Source organism: Palaemon carinicauda, chromosome 4 (genome assembly GCF_036898095.1).
Source record: "Palaemon carinicauda isolate YSFRI2023 chromosome 4, ASM3689809v2, whole genome shotgun sequence".
In the NCBI taxonomy this organism is placed as follows: domain Eukaryota; kingdom Metazoa; phylum Arthropoda; class Malacostraca; order Decapoda; family Palaemonidae; genus Palaemon; species Palaemon carinicauda.
In genome coordinates this window covers 28001177-28020858 of record NC_090728.1, presented here as the reverse complement: position 1 = coordinate 28020858, position 19682 = coordinate 28001177, and the positions used below count along the sequence as shown (strand labels likewise).

The 19682-nt window shown below is 36.9% G+C and overlaps 1 protein-coding gene across 15 annotated transcripts in view; it reads right to left on the bottom strand.

Annotated features, from left to right (window-relative positions):
* Ufd4 (ubiquitin fusion-degradation 4-like) overlaps window positions 1-19682 on the bottom strand; it is a 217093-nt gene that overhangs the window by 172844 nt on the left and 24567 nt on the right. For 7 of the 15 annotated variants that reach the window (XM_068372085.1, XM_068372089.1, XM_068372093.1 and 4 more), the window contains exons 1-2: window positions 8671-9276; window positions 2012-2154 (exon numbers count right to left, since the gene is read on the bottom strand). In XM_068372085.1, coding sequence (XP_068228186.1) covers window positions 2012-2154; window positions 8671-8682 — 155 coding nt within the window. In that variant the 5' untranslated portion in view covers window positions 8683-9276. Of the gene's footprint in view, window positions 1-2011; window positions 2190-8670; window positions 9278-19682 lie in introns of those variants that run through there. The other 8 variants (XM_068372081.1, XM_068372092.1, XM_068372094.1 and 5 more) reach the window with 4 other exon arrangements.

Sequence of the window (19682 nt, the reverse complement as noted above, 5' to 3'; positions counted from 1 at the left end):
GAGAGAGAGAGAGACTACATATATTGAAAATAATTCCCAGACTCAGTGCACTTGAGAGAGAGAGAGAGAGAGAGAGAGAGAGAGAGACTACATATATTGAAAAGAATTCCCAGAAGTGAAATTTTCTTACCCCTACTGCTCTGCTCAGTTTTCCTTATCACATAAGTTGCTAGATATTTACCCAAATTGATGACTGTGATGGAATTTTCCTAACGAAAATTTTCAGGCAAGTTTTTGGTTTCTTACATACTCGGCAATGAGTAACTAGAGAAAAAAATATTCCTTCACTTCCTGTCAACATCAGTATACTGCCATTTCATGAGAGAGAGAGAGAGAGAGAGAGAGAGAGAGAGAGAGAGAGAGAGAGAGAGTCCTTCAAACGAGTTGTAGACGCCGGAATTCAGAAGTGACCTGCTACCTGGTTACCATAGCAACGGGAAAACTCGTGGAGACGCGTCGCCATGTCAACTGGAATAGCTGACCTCGAGTTGATCTAACAACGAGACTTCCTTCCTTCCTGCCTGCCTACCAACACCACCTCGGCTCCAGATTAGAAAAAAAAAAACTTCTCACATAATCCTTTATAAGAAGATATATATTTCTGTAATATCCTCAACATTATAATCATCGAGTCGGAAGAAGAAATGGTCACGATGAAGAGGAGAAATGCTTTGCTGTTCTTAATGATAGTTTTATTCATTATATTTCCTATTTACTGAAGGAGTCTTAAATAAATCCTCTCATTTACATATACAATTTTCACTGTAACTACATATTTGATAAAAATATATTCAACTTTATAGCCAACTTTATCAGGAGTGGAAACAGGTAGAACAGAATATAGTGATTAAAATTAATGAAAACTCACTTTGATCACTGAATTCTTGAGAGAGAGAGAGAGAGAGAGAGAGAGAGAGAGAGAGAGAGAGAGAGAAAACTATGTTACATGAAGTCAATCTGCCAAACAGGAAATTCCCTGCACACACACACACTCATCACGAAGGCCACTATCACTCGACCGACCACCTATCAATGGTGTCATGAAAGGCTCTCTCAAATGACGCCAGTAATAATATTGGATATCTTTTACACTAAAGAAGAAAATAAGAGTAAATTACTTTAAAATTCCGGTCTTCCAATAACAGGACTGAATTTGATTGTAATGAATTCATTGACATAAACATATTTCATTTGACACATGAATTCCACACATTTCATTTGACACATGAAATCCACATATTTCATTTGACACATGAAATCCACATATTTCATTTGACACATGAAATCCACATATTTCATTTGACACATGAAATCCACATATTTCATTTGACACATGAAATCCACATATTTCATTTGACACATGAAATCCACATATTTCATTTGACACATGAAATCCACATATTTCATTTGACACATGAAATCCACATATTTTAATTGACACATGAAATCAACATATTTTAATTGACACATGAAATCAACATATTTTAATTGACACATGAAATCAACATATTTTAATTGACACATGAAATCAACATATTTTAATTGACACATGAAATCAACATATTTCATTTGACAAGTGAAATCAACATTTTCAATATACCAAGATAATAAGCTTTCTACAGCAGGTTATGTAAAATAACTTACAGGTTTTCCTGCTTGTTACACCAATGAAAAGAACTGCAGTCCTTCCTGATATGTTAAACTAAAGAAAAAGAACTTGCACCTGTCAAACAGGCCTGTCCAGAGCAAAAGCTCTGGGCAATCTGGGTGTGGTGTGTGTGAACTGCAGTTCTTCGTGTGTTAAACCTAATAAGAACTACAGTTCTTCGTATGTTACACTATGAACTGCAGTTGTTCTTATGTTAATCCTAATAAGAACGGCAGTTTCTATGTTAAAACTAAGAATTGCAGTCCTTCCTACGTTAAACTAATTAAAACTGCCGTTCTTCCTGCTATATCAATACTTCCAAGGCCCCCAAACAAAACAATAGAAAGCTATTTTTGATCTTACCTTTCGAAACATCTGTCGACGTTATCGGACATGAGGAGCAACATGCAGAGCTGCTCCAGGGCGATGAGCTGCATGTCCCGCTCCTCCCCCTGGCCCATCTGCAGCCATTCCAGAAGCGTTTCAGGGTCTACGTCAGCCATCATCTGCAGGAGGGAACCAACGATCACACACCCGTCCTCTGAAGAATACAAACACTGCATTCCTTAGTCAAGTTTAGAACATAAATCCAATATTCACTCCCTAACCTCATCAGAGCTCAATGACTCAACATGCAATGAATCTTAACAATGCCATTGATAGGAGACGTGCAACATGCCATTAATGTCTTCAATTACAGTGTACATAGATTTATATGCATTATTAATGTGCAAAATTACTGAAAGGTCAAGTGTTAATTCAAAAGTATTATCATATAGTTACAAATGTTATAAACGACTAAGATATCAGCATTAAGGAAATTTTTCATTTCACCAGTGTAAATGGTCCATGCATATTAATTGCAATTTCAGGCAATTGAGAGAAAAAAGAAAAAAGAAAAAAAAACTCTTGAGTGCCGGACACTCGTGAGGCCCTGTGATCCCCCTTTCCAAGATCCTAAACCTTCGACTCATCCAAGGATATCTGGCCTTTCTCCCACCCATATTTAGGGATTCAACGGCGACACCACATTGACCCATACCCACCCACCTTTTTATCCACACCCCCAAGGAAAATAGCAGCTGTATCAGGAAAGTTAATTTCCTCAATTTTCTTTCATATTCTACACAACTACACATTCTACATAAACTATGGTCATTTCCATCAGGGCAAGTAAAAGCCAAATCTTAAATTCTAGGTAAAATGATATGTTACGCAATGGTCGAGCGCCCGTTCCCATGAACACGGAAGTGAAGCATGTAGGCTATATAGTGTCCCTGATGCCAATTAAAGACTTCTAACAAACAAGGCTCTCAAGAGATAAGATTTATGCAGGTCCACGTCAGTTTCTTTGCATTATACTGCCATTCCCAAGGATCAAATCAATCCTTAGAAATAAATAAAAATATCGTGTGTACATCAATTTTTCTTCATGTGACAACTACCATGATTCTAAATACCTTTATAAAAAGTAAACTAGACATATCTTTGAAATATATATTTCAAGACATGGGGAACTACGCACTATCTAAAAAGAAAGAAAAAAAAAATTCATGAATGAGGAAGCATTTTCTTAAGATTTCGCCCTTATACCTATATACAGAACTCTCTCGGAATGTGTTGGGCCTCTAATCGATCGATTAACTAGAGAGAGAGAGAGAGAGAGAGAGAGAGAGAGAGAGAGAGAGAGAGAGCACTCTTCAACAAAAAAACTAACTCAAAATAACTGCCATGTAGCATATCTCGCTTCGTTTAAACTACAGTAGGCCTATAAGGAAATAGAATTTCACTGCACTGCACACATCAGTGACTAATAACTAGAGTTTTACAAGATATACCTCACAAACACCTTTACAAAGAAACAAATCTTGCATTTTTTCGAAGCTCAAGGATCCAATACAACTGCTTGAGAGAGAGAGAGAGAGAGAGAGAGAGAGAGAGAGAGATTCAGTACCGTCGCCAATGGCGCACTTTGAATAAATCACAAAAGCCTAATTAGTGGTCCCGTTTTTATCCCCACCATAGTTATAAGGCCTCCCCCCATTTTTTTTCTTTTTTTCACATTCTTTTTTTTTTTTTGTCTTCAAACTCGACCAGATAACCCTAATCTCTGTTTAAGCAAAGCGCTATTTGCTGTGCTTTATGAAACTTAGTAAATAGTACAGTACAGTACATGACTAGGTTTTAACATTTCTTTTTCTTAATTTCCTTATATTTATCACGATTGTGTTGCGAGAAGCCTCAAAAAGTGTCCCACTTATCACTACACACACTAGACACTTAACTACTCTCAAAGTTCATGAAATTATCAAATTGAAATTGTCCAGTAAAAATATTTCTGCTTACCATTACCACAATTAACTAAAAGGTTATACCATCTTAACGGAAAAGATGGAATAATGCAATTGTTTAAGGTCAATTATCAGGCAAATTAAACTAAATTGTGACAATTGATAGATACTGTGGAATCTATTAAAACTTCACTCATATCTTTATAACTACGAAAACGAACTGCAAGATTTCTAACGTCCAAATGAGCTGATAGAACCAAGGAGAACTCTTAATAGTTTTAGTCATTACAGCTACGCTAATTTACATATATGTCAACGTTACAGGCAAATCTTATTTAGTAGCAACCAGCTATTCTTGCAATCCCAAGGACAGCAGACCAAATCCTGCCTCTGCCCGTGAGTTTTAGTAGTTTACTGGAGAGGACACTACTGAGGTTGGGCATCACGGCGGGGGGGGGGGGGGGGGGGGCCCTTGCTCAGCTGACGTTCTAATAAGTATCTCTTCAATTAAATTTGGAACCGAAACCTGGTGCCCTACACCTTTGAAACTTGTATAATGTTGGAAACGCCAAAGGACTTTACGCCAAGTTTTTTTTTTCTTTTTTTTTTTTTTTTGTGAAATGCACAATGCAAACAAGCATCTTCGAACAGCGTAAGTCACAACTTCATTAATTAATCCATTCCACGTTAATAAGCAAAATGTTTCAAGCTTTACTTAAGAATCTTAACTCCATTGGAAAACAAGAGTTTTGTCCCAAAAGCAGCAACGTCATAACTACGACACAAAATACAAGAAAATGTTACATGGAAAAACTACGTGAGAAGTTGCCTAGTCACGTACTACCACTTTTAGAATGCAAGCTTATCTTGGGGGTAAAAGTATAGCAGTAACAGATGGTTCGGGGATGATGAATGCGATTTACAAACCGTTACAAAGCAGTTGATTTCTTCACTGGTCATTGTTTTCCTCATGCACAACAGCTGATTTCGCTTCAGTCAACTTTAGTCACTTTCACATGCGTAGTAAATTTCACCAATACACATTGACGATCCCTATGAGGCTCCTTCCACCTTTTTATACTTTAAAGACTCATGTGTCAGCTATCAAACTCCCACCTCCCAAGTGTCAGCTACTTCAACTCCCACAATGGTTGTGACTTCCATCTAAAAGAAGCACGCAAACCCGGGTACGACAACCGCTTATCTGCCTATTGAACGCACAGGATCTATTGGCAAAAGCTCTAGCCGATTTCTCCAAGGATTTTAACTTGAAAGTAGCTTCAGCAGTGTTTCAAGTTCGACTTAAAATGCGCATTCTAGAGTTAAGCGTTTGCTTCTAGGGCGATGCCAGACTCGATAGTTAATGCAGGCGTCCTATACAAAAGAATGAAAACCTGTGACAGGGTCTCGACTCTAGAATTAATGTCTGTCTAGTAGTACTGGGATTAATCTTTAAATGTATCCCCATATGTTTAGTCAGCCAAAATCTTGCATGATTGTATTTACGAATTTCACCCATAAGGCGACAAGGTGCAGCTGTAAAGATGATGGGGAGTTGATAGAGGATACCCAATTGAATATAATATATATGGGTAAAGTCCGTCACTTGGATGACATTGTTACTATGGCTCAGAGCATAAAAAGGTGTTCCAACGACTGTAAGCGATACCATTGCACTCCAGAGAACTAAATTTTCCTCAAACCAAATTCCTTCGTTAAGTTGCCACTACGCATGGCTATATATAATTCAAGACATTTGAGCCAAGAATTCATTGAAGCCTATGCATCACCCGGGGTGCAGCAAGAAATTGATTTACTTATTAAAAAAAAATGTTTTACTAGATTAGGTATAGAATTAGGTGTTTACAAACTATTTTACCTAAATGTACTATCAAATATTCACAAATATATCACTAATACTTATTGCAACTCTAGTCATGTTTTTAAGCTCAACTACTTTGTTTAATAGGCAACGTTGCCAATGGTTTTCCTTTTGCAAAACACAGTCTTACCTGTTACAATGTAGCTGTCAGACTTCCCAAGAGGAGTACCGAAAATTATGATGCCAACTGTACCACTCTCAAAGGAGAAGTCGTAGTAAATTATATTTGGCATGAAGGAAAATATCTTTAAGCACAAGTATGTATGAAGGTATAATTTCATTAAAGGTATGGCATAAATTCATGTGTTGGAAAGGTTGCCATGTCAGGAAAGGACTGACAAGCAGAAGGACAAACTATCGCCTTCATGCACACATATCTACACAAGATAAGGCGAAAGACAGAGGGCCAATCATACAAGAGTATGGTCTAAATTTGTAGAAAGTTAACCTACGGAATAAACACAGCTTCAAATGTTACTCTAATACATCCACTGGGCAGATGTTCCACACATGGAGGTGACAACTGCATTTTCTACCCTAAGAACCTCCGAGGACCTGGGAATTGACACTATGTGCCCTGGAGACATTTGTTTGCCAGCTCTATGAGCCCGGATAACTTTGGCGGCTGTTTGTGACCTCAGGTGGAAGCTTTTCACAAAAAAAAAGAAAAAAAGGAGTATTAGCTCAAAATCTGCCTCTAATAATAGGAACCTTATATGAAGCCATTGCTCGAGCTCATTATCAGGCCATGATGAGGCCTAAGGGTGACGACATTCCACACCCTCGGTTACCACCCGCATCAACATGTATTTTCAAGAAGGGGATAGACTAGCGACAGTCCCAACAAGGTATACTCCACCTCCAGCCACAGTTACTCATCTCATCAAATGTGGGTGCAAGAAAACCAATTGAAGGTCCCCTCCCCTGTTCCTGTAATCTCAGGGTCAACTGCTCAGATATGTGCATGCGTGGAGCTTATGAGGAAGTGTGCATTAACATCAGACTGACGCTTCAGGAATTGATGTGCATACACTAAAGCAAGCAGAACCTGCAGTGAGCATTGACATTATTATTATTATTACTAGCCAAGATACAACCCTAGCTGGAAGAAGCAGGATGCTCTAAGCCCAAGGGAGCCAACAGGGAAAATTTGCCCATTGAGGAAAGGAAAGAAGGAAATACACAACAGAAGCAATGAGCAACTGAAATTAAATATCTTAAGAACAGTATTTACATTAAAATAGACCTTTCAAATATAAAGTATAACAACTTCAAAACAAAGAGGAAGATAGATATAGAATAGTGTCCCCGAGGGTACCTCCAGGCAAGAGAACTACTCCAAGAAAGTGGAAGACCATGGTACAGAGGCTTTTACTGTTTGTACTCTTTGGAGGTTTTTTTTTTTATATTGATAGAAGTGTTCTTATTTTATCATTGTAACCTTTCAACAACAATATTGGATGTTTGACTTTTATTCGCTGTCATAAAATGATTTAGCAAGGTTTTAGGCAATATCTAAATGAGAGAAAAATATGAGAAAATTACTTTTAAAACGTGGTGACATCATTTTTTAAGTTAAATACTTCCAGAAGAAAGTCCAACCAGTTGCCAGAAATGAACATTTGAAACCGACGGGAAAAAAAAGAACTCCCCCCTCCCCCTCCCCAACCACCCAGTCAGACAATAGGAGTCCCTGGCTTAAACCACATTGCGCAGACGCTCATACTTTCACGCTATCCAGATCATTATTTCGATCCATCAAAGATAATCACACTCAAGTATGCTTATTAAAGTCACTCAACCTTCTCCCGCACTTAATTTGAGCATTGCTAACGCCGCCTGAATTACACTTCGCTACCGTCTAATGAAACCACATTTAGCCTACCTTGTCTTGGGAAGTTTCTCTTCATAATTATTATTATTATTATTACTAGCTAAGTAACAACCCTTAGAGAAAATAGCCCAGTGAGGAAAAGAAATAATAAAATAGATAAACTACGAGATGTATTGAACAAAATAAATTAAAATATCAAGAGAACCGTAACAAAAATGTGCAAATATTTATAACCTTAAGAGCCACCAAAAGTATCCATTAAAAAAAAAGGTTTAGTTAAAATTGAGCTAGCATTCTTCCTTTCAATTAAAAACAAAATATGCAAGAGCCAGGAAAACAAGGAATTGCCCGGGATACCCTTTGGGATTTTCCACTGCCTCATGCACTACCCCTTCTGGCCGCCAACTCGCAACAATGACTCATTTTCAGAATGCCGAAATGAAGTATAAACATTAGAATTAAAATAAAAAGACAATAAATCTATCATTTATAGAAAGTGTCTCCACACCAATTTAATTAGCCTCTAAAACAACATCAGGCATATATATGTATATGAATTAACACGTAAAATCTTTCCTCAAAGTACCGCTAATAGAAAAGCAGCGACACTTTTCGCATCGATGTTCAGCCTTAAACTGCTTTCAAAACTAACCACTTTAACGTTATCCACTTTACTTAGCTATTACAACTACTACTCACATCTACAAAAAACACTTGCGCAGAACCACTCACGATAGGTAAAGTCTATGGGGACTATTCCATCTTTAAAACAATGGTAGTTTTCATGCAGAAATAATATATATTCCCTCAAATGTAATTTAAATTCCAAAGTTTTTAAAGAGATTTACCCAGTAATAACAAAGGTGCATGCACTAAAATTAAACTATTTTCGAAGTTAAAACGTCAACCAGTGGTTAATATAGCAGGAATAGTGATATGGGATACTTATTCTTTTAAAAGAAAAGTAAAACCGCGGCTAGTGATTAAGCGAAGGCTAAGTGTTTTGAAAACTTACTGAATCCTCCATTGTGGCAAACTTCCTTTATCTCTCTCTTGACTAGGATCTCACTAATGAAGACTAGACTTCCATGGATCTTCAAATACCAGGAAATACTTTTTTTTTTTTTTTTGCATACAATTCTAAGAATATCTAGTTCCAAACTTTTAATTGGAATCTCATTATCTCATGATTCGATTTCCTTAGCGCAAGATTAATCAGTGTTCAATACCAAAGAAATCACATACACTCCCAACACCCACTGGAACTACGTATTTCAGAGGTAGCATGATAAAATTTACACTACTTCCGTTAGGCCAAACTTCAAAGAGATAGAAGTTCTTGTAAGAGAGGCTCTTTAAAACTCTCAACTTTCGAACACAAACAAAGGAACGAGGATTCCACCTACGGCCATGAGGTTTTCGCTTACGAACTGAAAATTCACCGACACACCGTCGCCTCAATCTTCACTCTTAAATTGTACAATTAATTTCATCCGACTGAATCACTGAGAAACATCTAACAAAGCACTGTTATGCATGGCTTTATAAGTGCACTGCTCTGGCGCACCCACCCAACAACCATCACATCACCACCACAACTGGTCGTTCTCCTGCCAGTCTGCACTCTACCACTGACAAGCCACTCCTGGCCCCAGTATACAAACACACACACAAACATACTTTGGCCCCCCTCCTTCCCTCCCTCCACCCCATACAACACTCAAACTACCATAGCAAAGGGGGGGGGGGGCATTTCTTTGGGAACTTAAAACCAAACTCTCTTGATCACCCATCAAATTTTTTTTTCTTAAGCAATCAACACTATCGAAAACAATGGCAACTATGTAGTTGTGTTACATTTCATGAAACCCAACTATTACTATTTATAAAGTTTAATCATGTAAACGATGAACCCTTTTAAGACGCCTGCCAACCCAGTAAAATTTCTTCTTCAGCCCTCTCGAAGCCCGGAGTCCGTTGCCAGCTGTATAACAAGGCCTGATACACAGGTGATGCAACCAACATACCACATGTGGCAGTGCACTGACATTGTCAACACAGCTGATTACGCCATGAGGCTGCCAAATTTCACAAGATCATGAGAATGCTAAAGCGGGAAAGCAACATGGACGACAGAAATGAGTTTCATCTTTTTATAAAGGTTGTTGGATGGGACCTGTCTCATTCTAGAGAAATCTAAAAAATATTTCAGAATTGTTAAATCGAATGAAGAATATTAGCTTGATTATATCCATTTTTAACCTTACGCCATACATTGTCATTGAGGTTAGACCACGTGATTCCTTGCAACTTGCAAGGCTCTTATTAAGCGTGGAGTCAACCACAACGCGTGTTATGCATTACTATCTATATACTGCACGCATAGATACACGTCTACTGCGCATATTTGTACATTCAACATATGCGTTCCTCAACCCCTCCCCCACGTAATTACGGCCTTCTATACTAGAGAGAACATGTGCCAACATAAGCCTGGCATAACTAAACCAGCAGACCTGTACTCAAAGAAATATAAGTTTTTTAATGCGCATGGCTTGTGACTTCGTGTTAAAAACAAGAAAAATGAAACCCACTTTATTAAGAAAAAAACTATGGATCACAAAGGTTCAAGATAATGTAGATTTAACAACGTAATCATATAACTATTTATCATACGAAGAAGTTGCATGTTTGACATATTACAATATATCAATTTATCATATCAATATTTACAGTTAATCTCTATTTCCACATCTAAATAACATCTGTTTTCTCAGTCTTACATACCACAAATTTCCAGAGCGTATTTTTTTTACTTACATTCCTTCTTCATATTTGGCCTGAAAGCAAGTGAGCATATGGAATCTATAGCGTTATGTCATAAAAGCCCCCTTGCCTTTATGTCAAGTACCATGAATGGCATTCCGAAATTAAGGATCACATCTTAGAATATGGGAAAGGTAAGGGGGTCTATAGACCTTGGATATGAGCTTCCCACCTGCGACATATCGCTTATCCTCTCATCTATAGGAGGGATTGGCCGTGAGTAATAATTTACGTCGACTGATGCAATGACTACGTAAGTCTTCCTCACTATAAACATTTGGAATCATCATATTTGGCTTCCGTAACCTTATCTTTTTCGTTACAGAACCAGTATTAATTTCTATGAAATAACACGCAATACTAAATTTATTACTGTTAACAGCATACCTACAGCATTACGCATAAATGTATATTTTAGTAAGATCTGAATCCAAATGATGGTCAGAATTACCCGGTATGAAAATTTTTTTCAGCATACACTAATTGAACGACATGCCAAAGATTACAATAAGGTCAAGAATAAGGAATTATTAGAAATTTACAGTATGATAATAACCGCCCCCCCCCCACCATAAAAAAATACAAGACTGCCTTCAATTCATCGTTATTCAAAAGTGGGCAATGCAAACTAAATCAATGCTCCCGAACATAAGAAGTTTACCTGCCACCCAACAAACCTAACGAGAACCATTAAGACAAAAGAAGAAAGATTGAACTGCACTTATTGAAATATGTACACAAAACAACAAGATTCTCAAACATAATGGCCGTTATTACCTGGGCAAATTTCATTCTACATTTGGCATTCACATTTATTTCCATAAAACTACTTTTTTCCGCGTATTTATAGATAATCTCTAACCCCGGCAATGTGATAAAATCTTTTCTTTTTATTTTTATTACGAAAAGTTTTGTTTTACGAATTGTCTTATTGAACATTATAATATATAGATTTCGTAATCATATGATATTTACTCGTTTATTTTTTTTTTCCTAAGTATGAAAGTTATTTCCACCTGGAATAATTATCCCTTCTAGAGACTTCAAAAAGTGTTGCTGAATTTTCATTCCACTTAGGATCTCTAAAATCGTGACTTGAAACTTGACAATTACTCATAGATCAAGGTTTGTAACGGTCGATTTACAAAACTCCCAGACATGAATAAAAGTCCTTCAAACACACAGAGAGAGAGAGAGAGAGAGAGAGAGAGAGAGAGAGAGAGAGAGAGAGATTACTGGTTTGTAAAGGTAATTCAATTCTAGTGAAATACGATCAATTTAGAAAAAAAAAATCTGAATCTTTTCACAGACCTTAAAGGACGACCGTCTTCCTAATTGGAAAAAAAAATCTATACATACAGACAATCAAAAGGTTTAATCTGCAGACAGCACCACCTGTAGAAAACGACTCCACTGATTAACAATCTATAAATACTAAACGAGCTATCTTCCAGCCACTTTATGACACCTAAATAACCTTGGTATCCTATTCATTGATTTGTTGATCTTGAATACAAACTCCAAAGACCTTATTAATGGAAAAGTTCATTGGAATCAGTTTCTATCTATTTAGAGACGCCGTTCATCTTGAATGACCTTGATGACTGTGGAGGATATAAAAGGGGAGGAGTGGGAAGAGACGTTAGGTTGCAATCCCCCTAAAAGCACCAACGCCCTTCAACACCCGTTCGAAGTGGTTCTCTGCTTCACTACCACTTCACAAGATACCACTACAGTTAACACTACATATTAACACGTAAGAAAAACGAAACTTTGTTTAAATTCAATCAAAATGTTGTTGGCTCACCTACATGAGGCCAATGGCCAACTAGTGACCTTTCCATCAAACCCATCCCCCCACCATTATTCTACCTTATCCCTCTCCCCATAAAAGATCCCATTTCAACCTATATAAAATAACACGAGAGGGGCACTCTTATCATTTTACTTTTCCTCTCTCTTCATACAATCTATTTCAACCTTTATAAAATACAACAGAGGGCAGAGGATAAAAATCTTTCCACACAAGTAAAAGAGCGTTGGTACTCCAATAAAATAGAAGATATTTATACAAGTTTATTGTAATCTTTACAGAACCTTCTTATGAAGATCGAAAATAGAGAATTTATAGTTGCCCTCAACACATTTGGCAACGGTCCCCAAGTGTTTGTGGAGCACGTTCAGGTACTCTGGTTATGAAGACATTAGTGAATAGTTTCCCCTGACGATAGCAGATTACTGAAAACGCTCAGGCACTTGAGATCAATTAAGTTATATAACAGCTTTTTATAAAATCAACTCAATCATGTAGGCGCTACAAATCTACGTTCATTCTTGATTTTCTGATGATATTTATCATCATTTGTTACCGTCAGTTACTGAGCACATTAAAAAAAATCATATTAAATCTAACTGAACATACTTTGAAATCCCAATTCCTACGAACAATCGCATTATCTAATATGTAGACTAACTAATACAATAAATATTTAAAAACTAGACTCTACCAATGAATATTTGTAGCAACCGATTTTCCAAGTAGCGTTGAACCTCGGCAAATAGTGTTAATAAAGAAAACAATAAAAACTAGAAGGAGACTTAGTAGAGCATGCCTTCGCCACAACAGGCAGTCTTATTTTGCTCTAAACTCCACTGCGTACTTGCATTTCTATGCATCTTCTTCAAAATCTAAAGCATTTGTCCTTGGGTCATACCCCACATGTCCACCAATTTTCGTTAAAATTAGTTCAATACTTTTTGCGTAATATTTTTCACACACAAAAAAACTAACTTACAAAACATTTGCTATTCATTTAACATTGCGATTTTTTTCAAAGTACTGCTGCGTACTTGTACTTTGATGTACTTTATAAAAAATATCATATATTCATCCTTGGGTCATACCCAACATGACTACCAAAGTCAAAATCAGTACCGTAGTTTTTGTCTAAAGTTGCTCACAAACAAACAAAAACAAACCAACTAAAAAAAAAAGACAGGGGTGAATGGGAACTCTCTCTCAAAATCTTCGATTTAGCGAAGGCAGTCACAATATTCATCATACGCCAAAAAACAAAGAAAATCATCATCATGACTTCAATTAAATTATATCTATCATAACTTTAATTAAATATAAGCCTTCATGACAACAAATGTCTCGCTACACGGTCTTCTGTGCATATCTACAAACACCATCCACAAATACTACGAAACTGCGCACTAGTCACTAAGTCTATGCAAGTGTTCGTTATACACAGACCTTGCCGCCATATGGGGGCTTGCTCAATTATTCAAATTATATGAACTAATGCTAAGGTCAGAAAAATTAAAAACTAATTATATATATCGACATTTAACTGAGTTGGACATGTATACATAATATTTCAGACTTAAAAATAAAACTTTAATCGGTGTTCATTTTACTTGGACTCACGGGTATAGAACATTTAGAGAAATATAAATGGCATTCTGGAAATACAAGTAGATTCATTTATGTCGAGTAACATAGTAAAAGTAGATTCATTTATGTCGAGTAACATAGTACAAATAGATTCACTTATGTAAAGTGACTCGACCGAGGTCGCCATATTCAAGTGTACTTGGGAATAAAGTTTAATTTTTAAAACCCACCAATCGTTGTTCAGAATTAGTGCCAGACTTAATTCAACACAATTTACTGAGGTTCTGACCCATATTTTAAAAATCATAAAAGAAAGACCGACAGATATGTCAAAAATAAATAAGCCTGGTCCCTTCAATTCGTCGAACACCTTGTTACAAGTTTCAAGTTACAATAAACCTTCTATAAAATAGAATGGGAATTTTATTGGATAAAAGAATTTTAATCTGTTTGGGCTTAGAACATTGAAAAAAAAAATACGAAATAGGTGTGAAAAACGCACCCCAACCCGTTTGCAAAGCACTTACAAGGCTCTAATGCGATTATACATGTCAAGTAAGGGATTAGTGGCCCTCCAATCAAAGTATTGCTACTTTACGTCCTTTTCATCTAACCCTAGGCATGCAACTAAGAGTTTTTCCTTCCCCAAAACAATTACTTTAATGATATTCATAACCTGTTATAATTTTTCTGTATTTGTATTATTATTTCACACCCTCTCTTCAAAGAGATTGTTCAGTTAAACTCGAAAATTTCATGAACCAGAGATTTTTCACCCTCATTTGCGCACTCTATTGGAAATTAATAAGTGTGCCATAACTATGATTGTTTACTAAGAATTTACTAATGGCTTCCGCTTCCAATATTCTCGTTGCATGGTTTTGGCTACAACGTCACCAACTCATTAAAACATATCAAAAGTCATTAGGAAAGAACAAGAGGTACAACTGATAGCACCCTCTTCTGTGCAAAACCTATGTATTCACTATCACTACCTATATAAATCAATACAATGATACTCAAGAGTCAATTCGTATTTCTAGTTCTACTATATTCACTCAACAATTTTACAAAAGTATTTTTATCATGTTTTAACGCCACACAATTGTATAAAATATACAAAGTATCTTAAGGCCAACTTTCCTAATTTTAACTTAGAAAAATATGAGAAAATATACTATTTGGAGTAAATTTTCAAATAGGACGTCAAATTCAAAACCATAAATCACATAGGTAAATTCTTCCCAGCACTTGAGAAACCATCAATGAAGCAAATGAAGATTTCCATTAATCAAAGAATATCGCATCTGTTACGCCTTCCATTCAGTGGTGGTTTTGAGAGAAAGATGAATGAGGCATTTGGCCTGAATAGCCAACAACATACCAAAGCCAATGACAAAAATAACCAACTGGTGCGTTACCCCTGGCATCCTCCTACCTTTGCTTTAGATAAACTAGAGAACGACCTTGGCTACCCAATGCGCAATGGTACCCAGAATCTCCTCGGGAAAATATTGTACCTAAATCTTTTTTAGCACAGCTCGGACACAAATTCTACGCAATGAAATTCAACTGGGTACTTAAATCTAAATCGCAAAAGGTGGTAATTTCATTTCGAGTGGGTTAGTTTTACGTAATAGATAAAATGCTGATAAACTTAAACAATAACAATTAAAATAATCATGCGTCAACATACATCCAAGTACGTACAGTACACAGTCAATATTAATGCACCAAGTCCCCAATAGCATCAAACTGTGTACATTTGAACACAGAGTCCCTGACACACCTGTCTCCGAAGTAGTGCACCCTATTACACCCTTACTTCCCGGCGAGTAACCAAACAGATAGTGCAAGGAGAGATGGCAGAGGTGGTGAGCGGGACTAAACATAGGAACTCGCCTTGTAGTAAGGGTGTGGTTGGGTGCACTTCTCCAAAAGTGAGGTGTAACAGGAATTTTTGTGTCCAAATGTACATGCATTCTAAGGGTGATATCGAAAAGAAATGTAACAGTAACAGGATGTATTTTTTATATACTATCTTGCCACTATATCACCCCTGTCGAAAGACTTCGACAAGCCTTTTGAGACCATACGTTAGTCTTTAACGGGAACATGGTCTTAGAACACGGATAGTTTTTACCTCCGCCAACAAAGTTGAAGAGGTCGTAAACTTCCTAGCCACAACTTAACTCTTAGTGAAACTTTCAGGGATTAATTGGAAACGATTGAATTTTGAAAATACTAAGCCAAAGGTCAAGGTCGAGCAAAAGGTCGACCGAATTAATCATTACCTAAACCCCAAGTTCGCGTATCGTTGCCACACAGACTTCAAATACGACAACAGTGTGAAATGATTCTGGGAAAGGCAAGCTGGTTTCGAGAAATAAGCTGCCGGGGCGGAGATCTTAGCTCAGAGAGCTTTTCAAATTTTACGAATATGATGTATTGCATATTACTCTAGTAAATATTAAAATTTTGCAAGTAACATTTTTAATCTACGGGGTAACTGCCAATTAAGCCATAATATCTGATCCACGTTCCACTACACAAATTCTCTATCTGCCCATTTTCATATTCTTTCCTAAGCTAGAACAATTAACTAGATTAACAGATTCAACTGCATAGTTTATTCTCAAGGGAAAACTGATCGCTAACATTTAATAATTTTTATCATATTTTCACCCTTTCAAAAACTTATTTTACAACTACAAATGCCAGCATATGCATCGTTTGACAAACAATATTAAATATATTATGCCTAAAACAGCACGCTTACCATCACTATAAATAAATACTTTATGTAAATTTCCTTCCTAAAATTTCTTTTCATCAAGTAATATTTGCATAAAATAGTATACAGACCATAGGCTAATTAGTTTCCGCAAAAGCGTACTCCCGCTAATTCTAATAAACACAACATACATAAAAAAGAATGAAAGTATTTTTTTGTTCTTATATCTTTCGACTGTTGCTTACGTGACTTGACAGCAACCGCACTTGCTCAACAATTTTGCAACGATCTCATTTTCACGCACTGAATATTTCTGTATAATCTTACAATATTAAGTAAAAACAATCTAATAAAAAGATTAATAAAAAAGCTTCCGATATCTTACAATTTAATAGACTCCGCTCCCAAAAACCCAGGCTCAATTAAATATACCAGCATTAGATGTTTTGCAAAAACAGAATTTACCTGTTGGAGGCAATGATATGCCAGCCCACTTACCTCATTTGTAATGAGGTTAACGATGTAAACAAACTTCCCAAGAGACTTTACTGGGAGATATCGTGCGAAACGACAAACACAGACTAGTTCTACATGACAAATCAACCTTGATTGCAGCCAAACAAAACACACAGAACAACAACAGATTGCCTTTCTTCATCATCTCGTCTACTGCAGCTCCGTCTTGAGAGCTGATTCTTGTCTCCACTGTGCACCTCCGGAAACTTGCACAGACTTTTTGCTTCAATAAAAATTTTTTATTAAGAAACTATTTTTTCTTTATTTCTTAAGTGCATTAAGAAATTAAATTGAGGTTCTCAGGTCAATGTTGAAATAAGCTTTGTAAGACTGACCAAAAGATTTCCTTCTCTTTACAAATTAGACAAAAACATAGCAGTAAACAAAACAAGGTATTCACTCAGTTTACTGTATTTACGTTACCCAAGAAATTACAATAAGAAAATTCATTAAGACAACAATATATCAGGTATATAAAGTATGTTTCGTTTGAACACTACTGTAAGATTTCCAAAAATTTCTTCGAATACCAAAAACATTCAACGCTTGGAATTTTCATTGCCAAATTGCCAGGGGAGTTTTTATTGCAAACCTAGCTATGGTGCTATCGCCTGTCAGCAGAACATAACAGAGAGAGAGAGAGAGAGAGAGAGAGAGAGAGAGAGAGAGAGCCCGCATCTTCCAATCCACGCCATTCACTGTAACATACATTATTTCCCACAGCCACTGAAGGTAATGTTTATATAAGAGGGGAAATGAGGGCTGTGGAAAAATATCTATCATCAAGATTAAGATAAGATTTTGAAGCACAGGCATAAACAAATAGTGAAGTTATAACTATTTCTATTTGCAGGGCCCAACAACTTGCTGATAACAACTGGCAAATGAAAATCAATATCCTTGGCAGTATGTCCTACATACCACACACACACTAGCTGGCTGTACATCTGACATAACCCCCGGGGGGGTTACTTCCCCTCCCCAATACAGGTGATGTTAATCATGTCTAAACCAATGACAGGCATCAAATGAAATCAATCATAGTAACAAGACAGTTTCGAAATGTTAAGATAAATTTATAGTTCTGGTGTTCTTTGGTCCCTTTTTAAAGTTTTAAAGGCCGCTCATGAATGGCAGAGGCAAGAGACAGTGACATTGCCCTAGCAAGCAGGACAATGCCATAGAGACTGACATGTAGACGTGTGTGTGTGTATATATATATATATATATATATATATATATATATATATATATATATATACATACATATATACAAACATATATACACACATTATCAGCGCCCAAGACCCCTCTTTTCACAAGCTAGGACCAAAGAGGGTCAGGCAATGGCTGCTGATGACTCAACAGATAGAACTATAGGTTCTCCTAAACCCCCTATTCTAAGCTCGCAAGGATGGCCAGGTTGCAGCGACCAAAGAAAATACCGAGTTGGAGCGGGACTAACTCCAGTCTGGCGTTAACTAGTCAGGGACGTTACCATATCGGCCAACACAACCCTTTGTCCTACAGTAGATTAGAAGCGGCTGCATTTGTTTTGTGTATGCATGTATCAGGGGAGAGAGAGAGAGAGAGAGAGAGAGAGAGAGAGAGAGAGAGAGAGATTTATACTAGAGAGAGAGAGAGGTGAAATTGAGAGCTATATTTATACTACACTTTTCCAATGCTATTTCGATCTACAATATAGCATTTATACTTATATGTCGATATACAAAAACAATTATAGAATACTTCTCGAAATGTACAGACGATTTTAGGATGTCAACCCTCGTATATAAGTGTAAAAACTGCACCAACAAAAGTTTGAGCATAAGAAGTCAAACTTCCTGTACTCAATTTCAAACTTCACATCACGTGAATACAATGATTTGGTGCTAACCCCATAACGAAAGGTCACCGAACTAGAATTCTTGAACAATTCTAGGCCAATCGACAAGACGCCCACGAAGGAACGATTTGTTGCACCTCCTTGGCCGGACCACGGAACTTCATTGTTAGGCTAATAAAAAAAAAATTCCGGAGAAGTCTCCCAATTTTCGAGTCGGCTTAGTTCAACCTAAAAAAAAAATCACGAAACATCAATAATATTATAAATAAATAATTTCTCTTGATTTTTAATTTCACTACAGCAAAATTCTTAACACATGAATAACTTGAAATAGTAAATAATAAACAAAAACAAAACTAATATGAATAACTACCAAGCATGTGAATGAACGAAGTACGACCAAAAATAACTAGCTTTACAAATCCTCTTAGCTGCATCATTTACTCTATTATCCTTATGTGGGTCACATCGTCCAACGACATAAACGAATCCATTTCCTAAACTGACTGCATCAGCTCGGCCTCAGGGCATAAGTGGGTGGTTGGAGGGTAGGTGTCCTCAGGACTGACGAAGGGGAGCGGGGAGGAGGAAGGGGACTAAGACAAGACATGTGAGTGGGTGTCTAGAAATTGAAGGGGGAGGTGGGGAGGGGGGGAGGAGTGGGGGGGGGATGGGGGGGGGTCCAAAGAAAAGGGGGAGGAGAGA